Source organism: Nannobrachium achirus, assembly GCF_963921795.1.
Source record: "Nannobrachium achirus genome assembly, chromosome: 6".
Classification (NCBI taxonomy): domain Eukaryota; kingdom Metazoa; phylum Chordata; class Actinopteri; order Myctophiformes; family Myctophidae; genus Nannobrachium; species Nannobrachium achirus.
Genome location: NC_137815.1, coordinates 48,471,618 through 48,488,091, shown reverse-complemented (window position 1 = coordinate 48,488,091; position 16,474 = coordinate 48,471,618). Strand labels below are relative to the sequence as shown.

Below are 16,474 nucleotides of genomic sequence, written 5' to 3'. Positions count from 1 at the left end.
TGTACCCTCTCAGAGTTTTCAGTATGATCAAAATAAGAACATTATAATGGTTATATAAGGTTTCTTTTTAGTCTTTTGCTAATTATCATACTCTTGATAAATACCCACTATTTTATAATGTTCCAAAGGTGAGACCAGTTTGTGATCAATCTGAAACAAGAACATAGGGATTTTATATTTGTATGCTACTACTGAAACCTGCTACAGTCAAATCATTAGTGTTCATTTATCCATGCGAGTCTCCCTCAAAATGTTTCTTGAACCTGTGATCACACGTAACCCTGAGCAGATGAAATACCCATTCCTTTCTTCCAGGGTGTCAGCTATACAAAAGACATTATGCAGAGACCTTGTGAAAGAGGAGATGAGATGAATCAGTCTTGATTGAATACTTGGCCAAGAAATATGGAAAACTCTGAATGTCATTGCATTTTGAGACCATCAGAATGCGTAGATAAGCTGTGCTGTTGTTACCATGTGTGCACTCGCACAAGTTGTGGACTGCAAGGCCACAAAACAAAAAAATAAATAATGACAATGCCACCACTTGCATGACTCATATGTCAGTGCCGGTCCAGGTGGATGAACGGTGAGGGTGATGAGGGTGCGTGCATGCTGCGTCCATCGGTGTGTGCGTGTGTGTGTGTGTGTGTGTGTGTGTGTGTGTGTGTGTGTGTGTGTGTGGGTGTGCGCGTGCGTGTGCGTGTGCGTGTGCGTGTGCGTGTGCGTGTGTGTGCTTGTGCGTGTGTGTGTGTGTGTGTGCGTGCGTGTGTGTGTGTGTGTGTGTGTGTGCATTCAGACATACGTGGGTTTGGAGGCCTCAGCTTGGTCTGTCTGCAGCTTGTGTCCCCCCTCTACCTCCATGGTGCAGTACACAATCCTGTTAGGAGCCAGAGACTTCAGGCCTTGCACCTCCACTATCACCACCTGAAACAGAGACCGGAACAAGTCAACTTTAAACCACTATACTTGTAAGAGTAATGAAATAACATAGTGGTACAGTATGTGTCTGGATGGGAAAACCGTAAGTTTTGCTATTAGTCAAATTAAGGAATAACGTGAAGTCAGTGAGGGCTTGAGGGTTGTTCCAATTGAAATGGTTAAGTCAGTGAGGGCTCGCGGCTGCCCCTTTATGCACCCTTTCCCTAAGTCCGCACCTACTGTATGCTTGCTTTGACTAAGGAATTACCCACAGTTCATAGCGTTACTAGGGGAATCATCTGAATCCTCCAAATGTCAATCATTTGAATCAATCACGGTTAAAACATCAACAAACAGTAGTGCTGTTCTCAAAGGGAGACGGAATGGAAGATATATATTTAGTAAAAAATAAGGGGACAGATGATGAGAAATGTGCAAAGTAAATACAGAATATGGAAATACAATTTAAAACGAATAACAGTATAACCATAATCTAAACAGAAATTAAAATGAACAGATTAATATAAATATTATAATAATAATCAACAATCACAGCCTTTAAAGCAATGACTGTAAATGAGGACAGTAAAGAGTTTTAAATGTGATGTAAAGTGTTGTGAATCTAACCATTGACCATATTCACACAGCGGCCATCTTGCCATTAAGTCAATGCCACTGTGGGTTAAAGATCCACTCGGGCTGCCCACTCGGGCTGAAGATCCACTCGGGCTGCCTAGTCGCAAGCGCTTCCAGCGCTTGCGACTAACGTCACACAATATGGCTGAAAACAGCAGACCTACAAGCTCACAACGCATCGCAAGCGCAACACTTTGTGGGCTTGTAGATCGGCTGTTTTCGCCACCCAACACTGCCACCGGTGCCCAGTCGTTTTTAGAGACAGCTACATGGATTAATTCTTATTGAACACAGGAAAATAACACGTTTCTTAATAATTAGTAAATAGTTTCTTTTAATAATACATATCAGCGGTGAGAGACACCCCGGTGGAGGGTCGCCGGTGATGGTCAGCGGCCCAGGTGGTCAGTGGCGAGACCCCCGCCGCTGACCATGGGGCCGCTGACCATCACCGGTGACCCTCCACCGGGGTCCCACGGCACCTCTCACGGACCTCCGTTGCGGTCACCCCGTGGTCAGTGGCGAGAGACCCCTGCAGGGCGGCTGACTCACGGAGGGTCCGTCGACCCTCCACCGGGGGGTGGAGGGTGGAGTGTTATTTATTATTAAAAGTTACTTAAAGGTTTGAAGAGGAATTCAAAGCCCAAAAGCCAATCACAACATCATATTGTGTAACGTCAGTTGCAACCGGATGTGCAGAGCCAAAATGGCAGACAAGCCGAAATGGAACGCACACCACCCCAGTTGCCACCCGATGAAGGTACAGTTGTCAATGCAAATTTTAAACATGGCCACCAGGTGAATATGATCAATTCCTACCATGTTGGAGCTGCACCCTCTGAGTCCCCAGAAAGTATTTTTCTCGCCACTAGGGGGATGCACCCTCAAGCCCTTAACAGCTGACATCACTTAAGTCAGTGAGGGTGCAGGGCTTGAGGGCTTGGGGAGGACATTGGAATTGGGCCTCTGTTATCTGTGAGAGGCTCTGTCAGTAGCAGCTCATTAGTGCATGAACCGGCCGACCCGGGGCTAACATGATTGACAGACAGGTCTAACCAATCCGAACGAGAGTCATCCTGATTGGTTAGACAGTCACAACTCGCTAGTAGGCACGGATTTCTGGACCAACAGACAGAGCTTTTCACAGATAAAATAATCGTTTTGGAGGCAAACTTGAAAAGCAATAGACTAGACTAAAGTGACATAAAGGTTATTTTTCACCTTTAAAGTAATTAAAAGTAATATAATACAATGCAGACATACTAGTAAGTGTCTGAATGGGATTTTTTTATTGGTCAAAATAAGGAAGTACTCTTTTCTAAAATATATAATTCTTAAAGTGTTAGTTCAGCTATTTTTGACATAAAGCTGTGTGAAATACTTGCCATTAAAATAGTGGTTACAAATGTATTAATTGATTACCAGAGTCCTGTGGTCAGAGTTCTGGTCAGTTTTAGATGAATATAAAGTAGTTCCGGTGATTTGGCAGGGGCTCATGGTCCAATCATTAAAAATAGATGAATCCACAAAACTAGCGTCATTTGTATTGTTGACCTATTTCTACCAAATAGACCAACTTTCGTTCAACTTTGACCCCTCTGTCACATGGTACTATTTTTTGTGTCCAGTATCACTACGCCGCTGCAACGTATTTCCCCAAAACAAGGTGCTTTGCAGTCAGCTGATCAGATCAAAACCTCGCTCTATATGGTAGAAATAGGCCAACAATACAAATGATGCTAGTTTTGTGGATTAATCTATTTTCAATGATTGGACCACGCCAAATGGCCCCTCCCCATTGGAACTACTTAATATTCATCTAAAACTGACCAGAACTCTGACCACGGGACTCTGGTAATCAATTAATACATTTGTAACCACTATTTTAATGGCAAGTATTTCACACAGCTTTATGTCAAAAATAGCTGAACTAACACTTTAAGATTTGATCGTTAAAGAAGATAGAAAGAAAGAATGTGTGTGTGTGTGTGTGTGTGTGTGTGTGTGTGTGTGTGTGTGTGTGTGTGTGTGTGTGTGTGTGTGTGTGTGTGTGTGTGTGTGTGTGTGTGTGTGTGTGTGTATTCATACTTTAAGCTGTTTCTGAATATTTCTGTACATCCCTTGGACAGTCTGCTAGGGAGTCATAGAAACAGGCCATACTGTACTTACTGTATGTCTTACTTAGTTAGTCACATGGGTGTTATTTAAGAACTCTCCTGAGGGCTCTGTACTCCAGGAGAGGTTGGAGATGTTAAGAGGTGGACGGGTGATTGATCTTCTCAGAGGGAAGGTATACAGTACAGTGCCACAGGGAGACACTCAGAGGACATGTACAATATATGCCCAATTAGTGTGAAATATGGTGGTATAGGGGGTGAAACGGGGTCAACTGTGTTGTACGGACTGTGTGAGATGCATTGCATACTGCATCCTGATCACAGCATCACTGTTATGTAAATGTATTGATCAATAAGAAATCGTACATTTTCCTTCATGCATTTCATCTGAGAGGTCAGAGACATCTCACTCTCCAGTATTGTCACTGTCCGGCAGAAACCTTGTATCTCCAAGTTTCAAATGTGTACGTTCTTTCGTAAATTAAAGCCCTACTCCATCATACAAAAGTGTCGCAGAAAACTAGTGAAAATAGTAGATCTACAAGCACACAACGCCTCGATGTGCGAGGAGTTGTGTGCTTGTTGATTGGCTATTTTCACTATTTTAAATTAACGTTTTGGACAGCGTTTCCACCTGGAAAACATTTACCTCTTCAGCCATACATTTCGGCCATTTGAAAATAGCCCGATCTACAAGCTCACAGTGCGTTGCGATGCGACGCATTGTGAGCTTGTAGATCTGCTATTTTCAAAAGATCATTCATACATTTCATAAATTTGAAAATTGAACGGTGCATAATGAGTACATTCTACTTTTGGTACTTTAAGTACATTTTGATACCAATACTCTTGTACCTTTACTCGAGTAGATGTTGAATTCCGGACTTTTACTTGTAAGGGTGCCCTCAGACCAAAATACCTATGAGAGTGGAATCCGCGTTCCGCCAATGTATTTCAATGAGAAGGGAGCGTTTTTTGCAGAAATCCTCTGCTGGCATGAAACCGCTTCACTCGTCATTGAAATGCATTGGCGGAACGCATTCCACTCTCATAGGTATTTTGGTCTGAGGGCACACTAACAGAGTATTTCTACATTGCCGTATTGATACTTTTACTTAAGTAAAAAATAAACTTTTTCCACCCCAGCCAAACCCCGTACTGACCTCCAGTGTGAAGGAGAGGACCACGTCGGACTTGGACAGGGTGTTCTCGTCCTCCTGGCCCATGTCCATGATGGAGGAGGTGTTATGGCCATGGCCTCGCTTCAGCTTCTGCAGCTTGAACTCTCCTCCCTTGGAGACCGGCATGCTCTCCAGGTTGGCCATGAGCAGGTTGACAGAGGAGCGCAGCTCCTCGATGTACATGGCCTCCATCTCTTTGGACACAAACTTGGGGAACTTCCCACCCTGGCCAGAGAATAAGAAAGCCATTAATGACTACCATGGAATTGTGTCACTTTAGAGTTTAGATTGTAACCACTTTAACGTTATTTTTATGCTTTAGCTATTAAATTGTTAACTGCCAGGGGCCACAGGAGGCCGCTAAAGTGCCAGACATTTTCCCATAGGGCTTCGCTATAACATCCGGGTACCCAGGCAGAAGTGCCTTGGGTTTTCACTGCAAACAGTGTTATGAACGTGAACCGGAGGAAGAGAGCTAACAGTTAGCTATCGGCTTTTTTTTTTTTTTGAAGCCCGATCTGAGGCTATTTAGCCGCAAAAAAAACTTTTTCGCTGCCCTAGGAACACAGTTCAGAGAAAAAGGTCTCTAAAGATGTGAGAATGTATTGGATTAGGCGGCGCGATGCAGCGGCGTTACCCGATTACGGGCCGGTGGATAGGCAACCTGGATCAAAATTTAGACGGGGGCTTCGTCGAGGCCTCCGATTATTTAATTCATTTTATTAAAGAAACCGGAATTGTTCGGTTTTGGTACCTCGGATACGTCGCGCAAAAATAGAGTTTTTTTGGGGGGGCTCTAAACTTTATTCTTAACCATTTTCAATTAAATAAATCGTCGGAACTTGCAGAATGGCTCGTTGGAAAGCGATGGACGAGCCAGGACCACCCACGTCTCTACAAGCAGCTCAGGGTAAGTAAAATAGCAAAAAAAAATATTGTAGTGGATTGAAAAAAAGAACCGAAATTGTTCGGTTTTAGCACTAAAAGAGTTAACAAATAGCAGATATACAAGCTCACAGCATGGCACCGAGTGCCACGCTGCGAGCTTGTAGATCTGCTATTTTTGAGAAATCGTGAAAAAACCTTGAATATTTTGAAAAAACGCATGTTTCTGTGTCAGTGATGCTCAAACCTTTTCATGTCAAGGACCCCCAAAATGATATGTATTTGGCCGTGGACCCCCATCTCAAAATATCTTGTTCCCCCAGAAGTTTTGAGTTACAAAAGTTTGCATTGAAAAATACACATTCAAAGGGGGACTGCCCATAAGTCCGAAGGTTCATTAGTCCGAAGGTTCATTAGTCCGAATTTAGTTAGGGTTACTGAGGTTAGGTTTAGGGTTAGGGTTAGAGTTAGGCATAGTATTCTTAACAAATTCGGACTAATGAACCTTCGGACCAATGCCATGGCACCCATTCAAAGATTTGCGCAAATCTTCAAGATTTTACAGCGCGGCACTCCGTGCTGCGCTGTAAGCTTGTATATTTGCTATTTTTGAATAGTTAAAGCATAAAATAATGGTTAAAGTAATAATGCGTTCCAGGTCTAAATGGATTAAAACATTTTCTGCTCCCAGGCTTACTGCGGGGACCCTGAGCGGTTACTGAGGGAGTTTCAGGGGGTCCCCACTTTAACCACTTTAACCCTTTTCAAATAGTGGAATGAATAGTCAGCTATTTGAAAATAGCAAGACAATACGAGCTTGTAGGCTATTAAAAAAAGAAAAGAAAACAGATCTTGAATTAATTTTGAAGCTTTTGAGAACACCCAGGACAGTTTTTGAATTGCTTGATTCAGTATTTAGATATCTGATATTTATTTCCCCCCATTTGCCCCCTTCTTATACTCATAGTAACTTCAACTCCATTTTAACCCTGATAGATTCAATGAAAACACAAATACCATATATATATATATATATATATATATATATATATATATATTTTTTTTTTTTTTTTTTTTCCCTTTTTTTACTGTTTAGGATAATCTATCTATAAATGCGAGAAGTCTCTGCGTGTCTGTCTGTCTGTCTGTGTGTCTGTAATCCGCGTATCTCGAGAACCGTTCGTCCCACCGGCTTCAGATTCGGCACGCGCGTTCCCCGCCGCGGCACGGAGTGCAGTGCCGGGTCTCGACCCGACCCGACGCGCGGTTTTCTTTTTTTTTTTTTCGGAATCTCCTTATGCGGGGTTGCTGTTCCGGAGGAAATCGGCGAAAGCTCTGACTCATTGTGACATCACTTCATAAAAGGCTCTGACATCACGTACGCCACATGAGTCAACAAAAAATCTCTGTGAGTGTGTATGTATGTATGTAATCCGCGTATCTCGAGAACCGTTCGTCCCACGGGCACGCGCGTTCTCCATATATGGGCATAAAATGAATGCCCCCATATATGGGCATAAAATGGATTGCAGACAGACAGATACAGATATCTCCATATATGGACATAAATGGACAGAGGCAAACAGATGGTCAAAGATCTCCATGTATGGGCATAAAATGGACGCAGACAGACAGATACAGATATCTCCATATATGGGCATAAATGGACACAGGCAAACAGATGTTCAAAACGGGTCCTATGACAACAGGTGTGAGGTTTGCATTAAAGGGGGAACCGGCACTGTGTCTGCAACACAGTTGGAGGCACAGACAGATACTCCATATATGGGCATAAAATGGACGCAGATAGACAGATATCTCCATATCTGGGCATAAAATGGACCCAGAACTATAACTGCAGTGATCTCCATATATGGACATAAAATGGACGCCGACAGACAGACAGACAGATACAGATATCTCCATATATGGGCATAAATGGACACAGGCAGACAGATGGTCAAAACAGGTCCTAAAGGGCGGGGCATTCATTCCCTATTTACATTGTTCCGAGTTGGCCAGGTCGCCGACTAGACGCTGGGCCGCGGCCCAGCTTCTAGTAATAATAATATGGTTTATGCAGTCAGTTTCATTAGAGGTTACTCAAGTATTCAAAATTAAATAAAAATGCCATTTAGTCTGGAAGGCTTGAAAAGTATAGTGTTGCCATGGCAATAGGATACTGGCAATAATAACGGCCATGAGCTCTGTTATTGCTTCATTGTTATTATTTGCATTGGGAATTATGTTATGCAGACTGTGTTATGGGCATTAATGTGCCATGTTGTTTTGCGATGTCCTGTATTAATTTATTTCATTTATGTTTACACCGTGAGTTAAAGCAGTGGTTCTGTCCTTTTTGGAGGGTCTAAATCAACTCTTACAAGTCTGTAACTCTGACAGTATACAAATGGAACCAAATGGACCCATTAGGGTCTATTTGGTTCCATTTGTATAATGTTAGAGTTAAGGGGAGACCCTCAAATGTAAAGGCTTGAGAAACACTGGGTAAAAGGAGTTGTTACAGGAAGTAACCCCATCCTTCTGTATCATCGAGTTGGGTTGGTTGGAGGCTTGGAGCTGCTGTATGTGATTTGAGCAGGGCACAGGGCACAGTTTGGTGTGTTACGAATAAAAGGTGTCCCTAAGGAAAGTCGTTCTCATGGCTCTTCCTTCAGAGCAGAAATCCACTGTTCATTACAACAATATCTGTTATTTTGTTGGTAACCATTGTATAACCATTATGGTTGATTTCAGTGGTGCTTGTAACTCGGCGGTCGCCGCAAACACCTTGGTCCTAACCACATCCGTGTAATGCGATATAATGATGAAGCACATGTTTTGTGTAATATTGCTAAATTATTATTACACCTTGAATTTATTTTTATTTTGTTAAGATTTGTTTTGGGGCTTTTATGACTTTATTTGATAGGACAGTAGACAGACAGGAAATGGGGAGAGAGTTTGGGAGTGACAAACAGCAAAGGTTGTCGGGATCGGGATTCGAATCAGCGACATGCTGTCAGGCATCAGAGCCTATGTGGTATGCGCCTGGACCGCAAGGCCAGCGGGCACCCCAATTACACCTTGAATTTAAAAGTATTGTAACAGCCATTTGAGCCTGATTGCCTGGCGATTTAACCCTGTCCCTAATCAGCCTCAGGTGTTGCCAGTGGCAGAGGCAAACATTTTCTGACGGTGTTCAGGAGCTGTGGTCTGTTGTAGGCTAATAAATATTATAATTTGTGCACACAAAGAAACGGTTTCAGATTTCAGTTATTATGAGCACACGTCTGAACTCCCTCGGCGACCAGTTGCACCTAAAGTATAGGACTTTGGGCACTACAAGTATTTAGTTTCTTTTTTGTAGCTGCAATAACATTATCTAAATTTTCATCTGACATTTTTGGTGTAATGAACGTGTCCTGTCCAGTCCTGTGGATCTTCTGTTCAACCTGGTTATGCAGTATTATATATGCAATATGAAGTGGAGATTCCTTTACCCTGGCTATCTGGTCAGCCATTTGCAACCGTCCATCCAGCTCTCTTCTGATCTGGGCAGCCTGCTCATCAGGGTTGTCCAGCTGTGGAAACAAAAACATCACATACACATTAAGATTTTCAAATGTTTCTCTCTCGCACGCACGCACGCACGCACGCACGCACGCACGCACGCACGCACGCACGCACGCACGCACGCACGCACGCACGCACGCACGCACGCACGCACGCACGCACGCACGCACGCACGCACGCACGCACGCACGCACGCACGCACGCACGCACGCACGCACGCACGCACGCACACACACACACACACACACACACACACACACACACACACACACACACACACACACACACACACACACACACACACACACACACACACACACACACACACACACACACACACACACACACACACACACACACACACACACACACACACACACACACACGTTGTAACAAATAAATCAGGCTTAATGTGTTGGCATGCCATGATGAGTGTGGCAACAATAAATCTTAGACAGCATGGTTGACACAGGTTAATTGTCCAACTAATCTCAGCTGAATCTGTAAAAGATTTCAAACAGGTTCCCAGGTTGTTGTCCCACTATAGTCCAAGGTGAAGATCTAACACCTCACCGCGGTGTAGTTTTCTAACTATCACCTAAAAATGTATAACAAAGCCTAGGACCTGGGTGATAGATAGAAAACTACACCGCGGTGAAGTGATAGCTCTTCACCTTGGACTACAATAGAGGCTTAACATACCCCGGCAAAACTAAAGTGGGCTCGCCTCTTTTATACCCTGGGGTATATTCCAGGCTAGTCCAGTAACCCAGGGGGTATAAAACAGGCTGACCCACTTTAACCCCAGGTATAGTTTGCCGGGGGGTGTAATCTCGGCTGTTACACTGACGTGCAACACCACCCAAACCACCAAACACACCACCATCCCTCTCACCCTCATTTGCCATATCACCAATCACCCCGTAATGTATATTAACACCGACATCCCCGTCAAACTTCACAACTTCACAGCTCTGTCGTGCGCCACAGCAGTAGGCGGCATGCCTACCCATAATCACAGCAGAGTACACCCCTCCAGGGCATTGTAGCTAGCAGACATCAATACCTCACATCTCCCACTCTGGCTGAGTGAGGCCTTCGGTGCTCACACAATCCAGTGGAAGTAGAGGCTTGAGATCAATCTGATAACAACATGGTATTCCTCAGGGCCTCACCCCAGGACTACAGTATGATCAATACTCACAGCAGCACTGTCTGCTGATTAACAAGGTCAGGCAAGACTCTGAGAGCAATGCTATTTATTGCATTGGAGTCTGTTGTGAACCATTACATTTAAGAAATGACAATCCTGAATGTTAATTGAACAAATGTTACCAAATGGACCCTTAAGATGGTTGCACACTGCTGCGTTCTTTTCGTTGCGAAATGCGTTTTTCAGGGCAAGGAGAGAGAGAGAAATAGAGAGAGCAAGGGACCCAGTGGTCCGAAAATAAATACAAAACGGGCGGCAGTGTGCAAACGTGGTTGTAATAACGTGAGGTTGATTTCTTTATTTACGTGCTTCAAAATTTGATCTTATATTCGGCTGAAGAAAACGCAGCACTGTGCAACGATCTTTACTGGTAAATTTGCCAGAGTGTGTGTGTGTGTGTGTGTGTGTGTGTGTGTGTGTGTGTGTGTGTGTGTGTGTGTGTGTGTGTGTGTGTGTGTGTGTGTGTGTGTGTGTGTGTGTGTGTGCATATGTGATTGTGTGCATGTACTGCATACATGTGAGTGTTTTGGAGTTTCTGTGCATGCTTGTTGATAACAGTTGGCAACAGGAAGGGATATGATCCCTGTCCCTCTCCAGATGACACACTACACATACTGTAGGTACGCACACACAGTTTGACACGGTATATTTTCATCTCTGGGATCCTATCCTATCTACTCTTTAAAAACCCTTGCCTCTGGGCAGCGCAATAATCATTGCAATTTTCCAAACAACACAGTTGGAATTCTTACACCTCGTGCGCATGTGTCTAGATACCAAATGGTTTTGCATCGATAGTTACAGGCCATCAAGTTTAACATCCTGCTATCAGGGACCACATAATGACAATGATGTCATTGTGGGCGGCGTGACTCAGGAGGTAGAGAGGGTTGTCCAATGATCCTTGGGTCGACGGTTTGAATCCCGGCTTTTCTGTCCACATGTCGAAGTGTCCTTGTCGAAGTGAACCCCACATTTCCACCATTGGTTGTGGAAAGTGAGGATGCTGGTGTCGACTGTTCGCCGCTTCCTTCATTCATTCAACCATTGTAAAGTGTTTTGAGTACTTAAAAAAGCTCTATAAAATGCTAATCATTATTTAGCTCTTAGCTAACTAACTAATGTTGAAATATTGATTGATGTGCACTGTCCCTGGTAAATGAATAAATACAACGAGGTGTGACCTGGCATAAAACTCACCAGGCACAGTGACGGCGCAGATATTACCTTACTAATTAGATGGATTTTGATGAATCTTAATCCAAACAACAAACAATGCATTATTTGGATTAAGAAGCGCGCACACTGATTGCAATCACAGTCCATCCGATTTCAACAGAACACTTTTAGGTTCAACAATTTAGGTGCATATAAGTTGAACAAAATAATCATTTATTATCTAGGCCATATTACCAATATAGTAGGGAAAGTGTTGTCATGCTGGAAGGTAGGCTACCACAAAAGAACATAAATAGTTTCTATTTCAAATATCTTTCAAGGAGTTCATATTTCATTAATAGGCTTTATAATGGTGACTTGTGGGAATGTGTGTTCATAAGCTATCAACCACACACATGGTCTGAATACTACCTCTCACAGCAACATGTGATATAAAAAAAGAATTCTGACCACAGTGACCATTTAAGCAAAACTGGTATGATGTCATGTGTAAATGTAGGGCATAGAATAGACAGAACACACCTCCAGCAAGCAAAATTGACCAGCAAACATTCACAGCCAGCTCTGAGACGGAGTCGATAAAGCAATTCTTGCTACAGCCAATGGATAATGAGGACAGAAATCACCATGGCATCTGTGTGAGGGAATGTGTGTTTGTTCACGTGTACAGTATGTGTACGAGTGTACGCGCGTGTGTGTACTCGCACGTGAGCACACACACACACACACACACACACACACACACACACACACACACACACACACACACACACACACACACACACACACACACACACACACACACACACACACACACACACAGAGTATCCATGTGCACATGCCTGTAGTGTATGTACTTCTGTTTAAGTACCAAGTTTTTCTGTCTCAGAATTCCCAATGGTAGATGGTGGCATTTCTATAGTAATTAGGCACATACAGTAAGTACAGCAGGCAAGGGGGCGTGAAGGACTGTAATATGGCCCAGGGGGTCCATGTTAGCTACAGTACATTAAAGCCTGATGTATACCTAGTTGCATGATGCAAGTGTCGCACCTGAAAATAAGGCTATCTGCAAGCTCAAAACGAGGAGGCTTGTAGATTTTTTGGGTGTGTGACATCAGCACACAACTAATCACTTAAACCTTATTTCAGTCAGATAACTCTCGAATAGATTGAGACCAATAATAGCTTGAGAACATTTTATTAACGTAAATACTTCCTTTTTACGTTAATCTTCCTCCTTGATCTGTTTAAAAAAGTCAGAAAGCTTTATTGGCATGACCTATCAAAAACGTCTCTCTCTCTCTCTCTCCCTCCCTCCCTCTCTCTCTCTCTCTCTCTTACACACACACACACGCACGCACACGCATGCGCGCGTGCGCGCACACACACACACACACACACACACACACACACACACACACACACACACACACACACAAAGTGACACATTTGTGATCCATTGTCTGGCGGTGCCACGCGCCTAAAAATATCTATCTAGAGCGCTATTTTCAACACACAACACTGCCATACGGTGAAGCGTAAATGGAGCTTGACTCCCACCCTTTCACCTGCTTCTCTCCTTGGTATTGATTTCCTCCCATCCAGGTGCATTAAAACATGATTCCCCAACACCCACCTCTGCTGCTGCCACCAAGCAAAGAGCACGTAGGAATTACCTCTGTTTCCACTGCAGGCAAACAGGAGCCCCACACACACACACACACACACACACACGCGCGCGCGCACGCGCACACACACACACACACACACACACACACACACACACACACACACACACACACACACACACACACACACACACACACACACACACACACACACACACACACACACACACACACACACACACACACACACACACACACAATATGCACTGTAAAGGATATGCGCACATCCAAAAATGTGTGCAGTGTGAGTTTATAATAATGCATGCTGTAATCTCTCTCTCTCTTTCTCTCTCTCTCTCTCTCTCTTTCTCTCTCTCTCTCTCTCTCTTTCTTTACGATATGAACACTAAGTTAAATGGGGGTGGAACGTACACTTCACATGTTCTTTTTATTAGTTTTTTGTTTTTTAGTTCAGTGTCTCCATGCCTGTCTCTCTATATCCCTGACACCCGGAGCCTGGACTGTGGCCAACGCTGTCCATTCTGCCTTACCTAACGTAACCTCAAGGAAATTACATCCTCCTCATCTGCAACAACGACACTTCATTTAAAAAGATATATATATCTTTACCTCACTTGAGTGTTATTTGGATTTCAATCCATTAATGCGTACAATGGGTACTCTGACAACGAGTATTGCATAATCAGGTCGGTGGGGCATCATTCCGGACTTGCATAGATTGCATTGTTTCAAAGTGAGAGTTGACAGCCTGCCAGCATTTATGAAAATTTTCTGGCGATCCATGGGCAGAAAATTCCCATTTCCAATTCAATAAACAGGATGTGCTTGAGGTTGGTTAGCAATTTTCCATAGGAGAAGAATTGGATGACAGGCAATTAAAGAGGAAAGGGAGATTAGCTGCCTAAGTTTGTTTAGCAGTCATTCTAACTCCCTCCTCAGCAATCTGAGTGGTGGAAAATAACTAATTAGGTTGCATTTACTCAAACATTACTCAAATACGATACTTATATATAATGCTATTTTACGATACTTTATATTTCTACTCTACTACATCTCAGAGACAAATATTGAACCCTTTGTAACAGATTATTTCAACATTGTGGAATTTATACCTTTATGTAAGTAAAGAATTGGAACCACTGATGCTCCCGGAGTAAGTTCTGATATTACAAAAAAAAAAGGACATCCAGTATATTGCATCAAGCTCAGAGCATGGCCTGGCCATATGAGTCAGGTCTGCTAATGCCCAAGAGCATCTGTCACAGACATCGGAGAGGTATGATATTGCATAAATCTTCAGTAATCTAGCATTACGAAAATGGACCCTATGAAGTACATTGAATTGAATGAGGCTAAGCCACAGACAGGAGGAGGATGAGTTTATTGCATTTACCGCATCATCCCACCATTTATCTGATAAAGTGATGCCTGGTTCAGTCTCCCAACCTGTCTTGATCTTATGCAGAGCTTGAGGAGTCACTGCTGATAAATGAAAATATATGAAAGCGCTTTTTAACAAGTCAGTATAACTGCAAGAACGTGGTCAATGCCTGAGGCCGGAGGAGCCTACAGAAATGGTAATGTGATGGATCACTGGTTCTCAAACTTTGACATTTGAAGGTCTCCCTTTAACTTTGACAGTTTAAAATGGCACCAAATGGACCCTGGTGGTCCATTTGGTGACATTTGCACACTGTCAAAGTTATAGACTTGCAAGGGTCAATTTAGACCCCCTTAAAATAACCTAGAGAGTCCCTGAAATCCACTTTGAGAAACACTGTGATGGATTTTGCAAAGTTACAAATCCGAGTTCTGAGGGTTGAATGTGGAGAATGATTGTTCAAAGCTAGCAAACAAGCCATACCCATAAAGGTCACCCAGTGCAGGATATTGTCTACAGGCACATCTTGAATAAATCGTGGCCGGTTGAAAGAGTTTATATTGTTACAAATAGTTGAAGCTACAGTAGGGGCAGAGAAGTCCAAAATAACTGTTGTCTAGTACTTTAGGTTTAAACGGAAGGATGCCACAGTACATACCAGTAGAAAGATAGTCCACCAAGGTGGAAAAGAAGCGGCACTCCAAAACAAAAGTTGCAAGATAATAGAGCTCAGTTAGCCATTTTTATTTTTAATCTGCCGCGATTCGGCAGCCCACTTTGAGAACCATTGATTTAGAACAGGAGTTTTCAACTGGTGGTCTGTGGACCACTGGTGGTGTGTGAAGGTATTGCATGTGGTCCCTGACCATGCCTTCAGTAATGTAGGACAGTAGATATCTGTGAGAGTGTTTTTGTCCACACTGACATACCTGAAGAACAGGCCTAGTGCAGGGGTCATCAAGTACACAGACAAATGTGTCCGTGACAAAGACTTGTCCGTGGCAAGGACTTTTCCATGTCCGTGGTCTATTTTTTCACGGGTCCATTTGGTTCCATTTGTACACTCTCAGAGTAACAGACCTGTTAAGGTCAATCAGGGCTATCTCTTTATGTGTTTCAGGGTTATATTATTGTCCACTCGTTTTGAATATCCGTGGCAAAAACCTTTTTGTTTTTTGACAAAAATGACCACCACAAGCCAGCATGACGATGACCCCTGGCCTAGTGTGGAAAAAGAAATGATATGACCCTCTCCAAACCACTATAGCCCCGAATAGACAAATAGGCAACTCAAGAAAACACAAATTCTTAACCCATATCCCCATATAACCCAAAGCCCCCTGGTTTAGAGCACTGGTTCTCAACCTTTTCAGGTCGCGACCCCCAAAATGGGGAACACCCCACCCTGATGAGCACTAAGAGTTGAGGCATTACATTTTGTATAACATTGTTTTATTGTGAAAATAGCCGATCTACTTGCTCACAACGCCTCGCAACGCGAGGCGTTGTGAGCATGTAGATCTGCTATTTTCACATTTTCTGCCTCTAATATTTGACATTTTGGTCAATGTGTAATTTGTCATTTTAGAGGTATTAAAAAGTCCTTAACTTGACACTTTAGAAATGTGTAGATATACCCTCTATACACTTAAACATTATGTTGGTTTGTTTACTGCTTAGTGAGAAAACAACATTGTATATTAAGTTAATCATCTGGGGACCGGTCCCGACCC

The 16,474-nt window shown here is 43.2% G+C and overlaps 1 protein-coding gene across 3 annotated transcripts in view; it reads right to left on the bottom strand.

The window, feature by feature from the left end:
* The window catches only part of cadpsa (Ca2+-dependent activator protein for secretion a), a gene marked incomplete at both ends in the record, with an annotated part of 143,171 nt that overhangs the window by 76,505 nt on the left and 50,192 nt on the right, over window positions 1-16,474 (bottom strand). For all 3 annotated transcript variants that reach the window (XM_080728398.1, XM_080728399.1, XM_080728400.1), the window contains 3 exons: window positions 806-927; window positions 4,838-5,080; window positions 9,244-9,324. In XM_080728398.1, coding sequence (XP_080584524.1) covers window positions 806-927; window positions 4,838-5,080; window positions 9,244-9,324 — 446 coding nt within the window. The remainder of the gene's footprint in view (window positions 1-805; window positions 928-4,837; window positions 5,081-9,243; window positions 9,325-16,474) is intronic.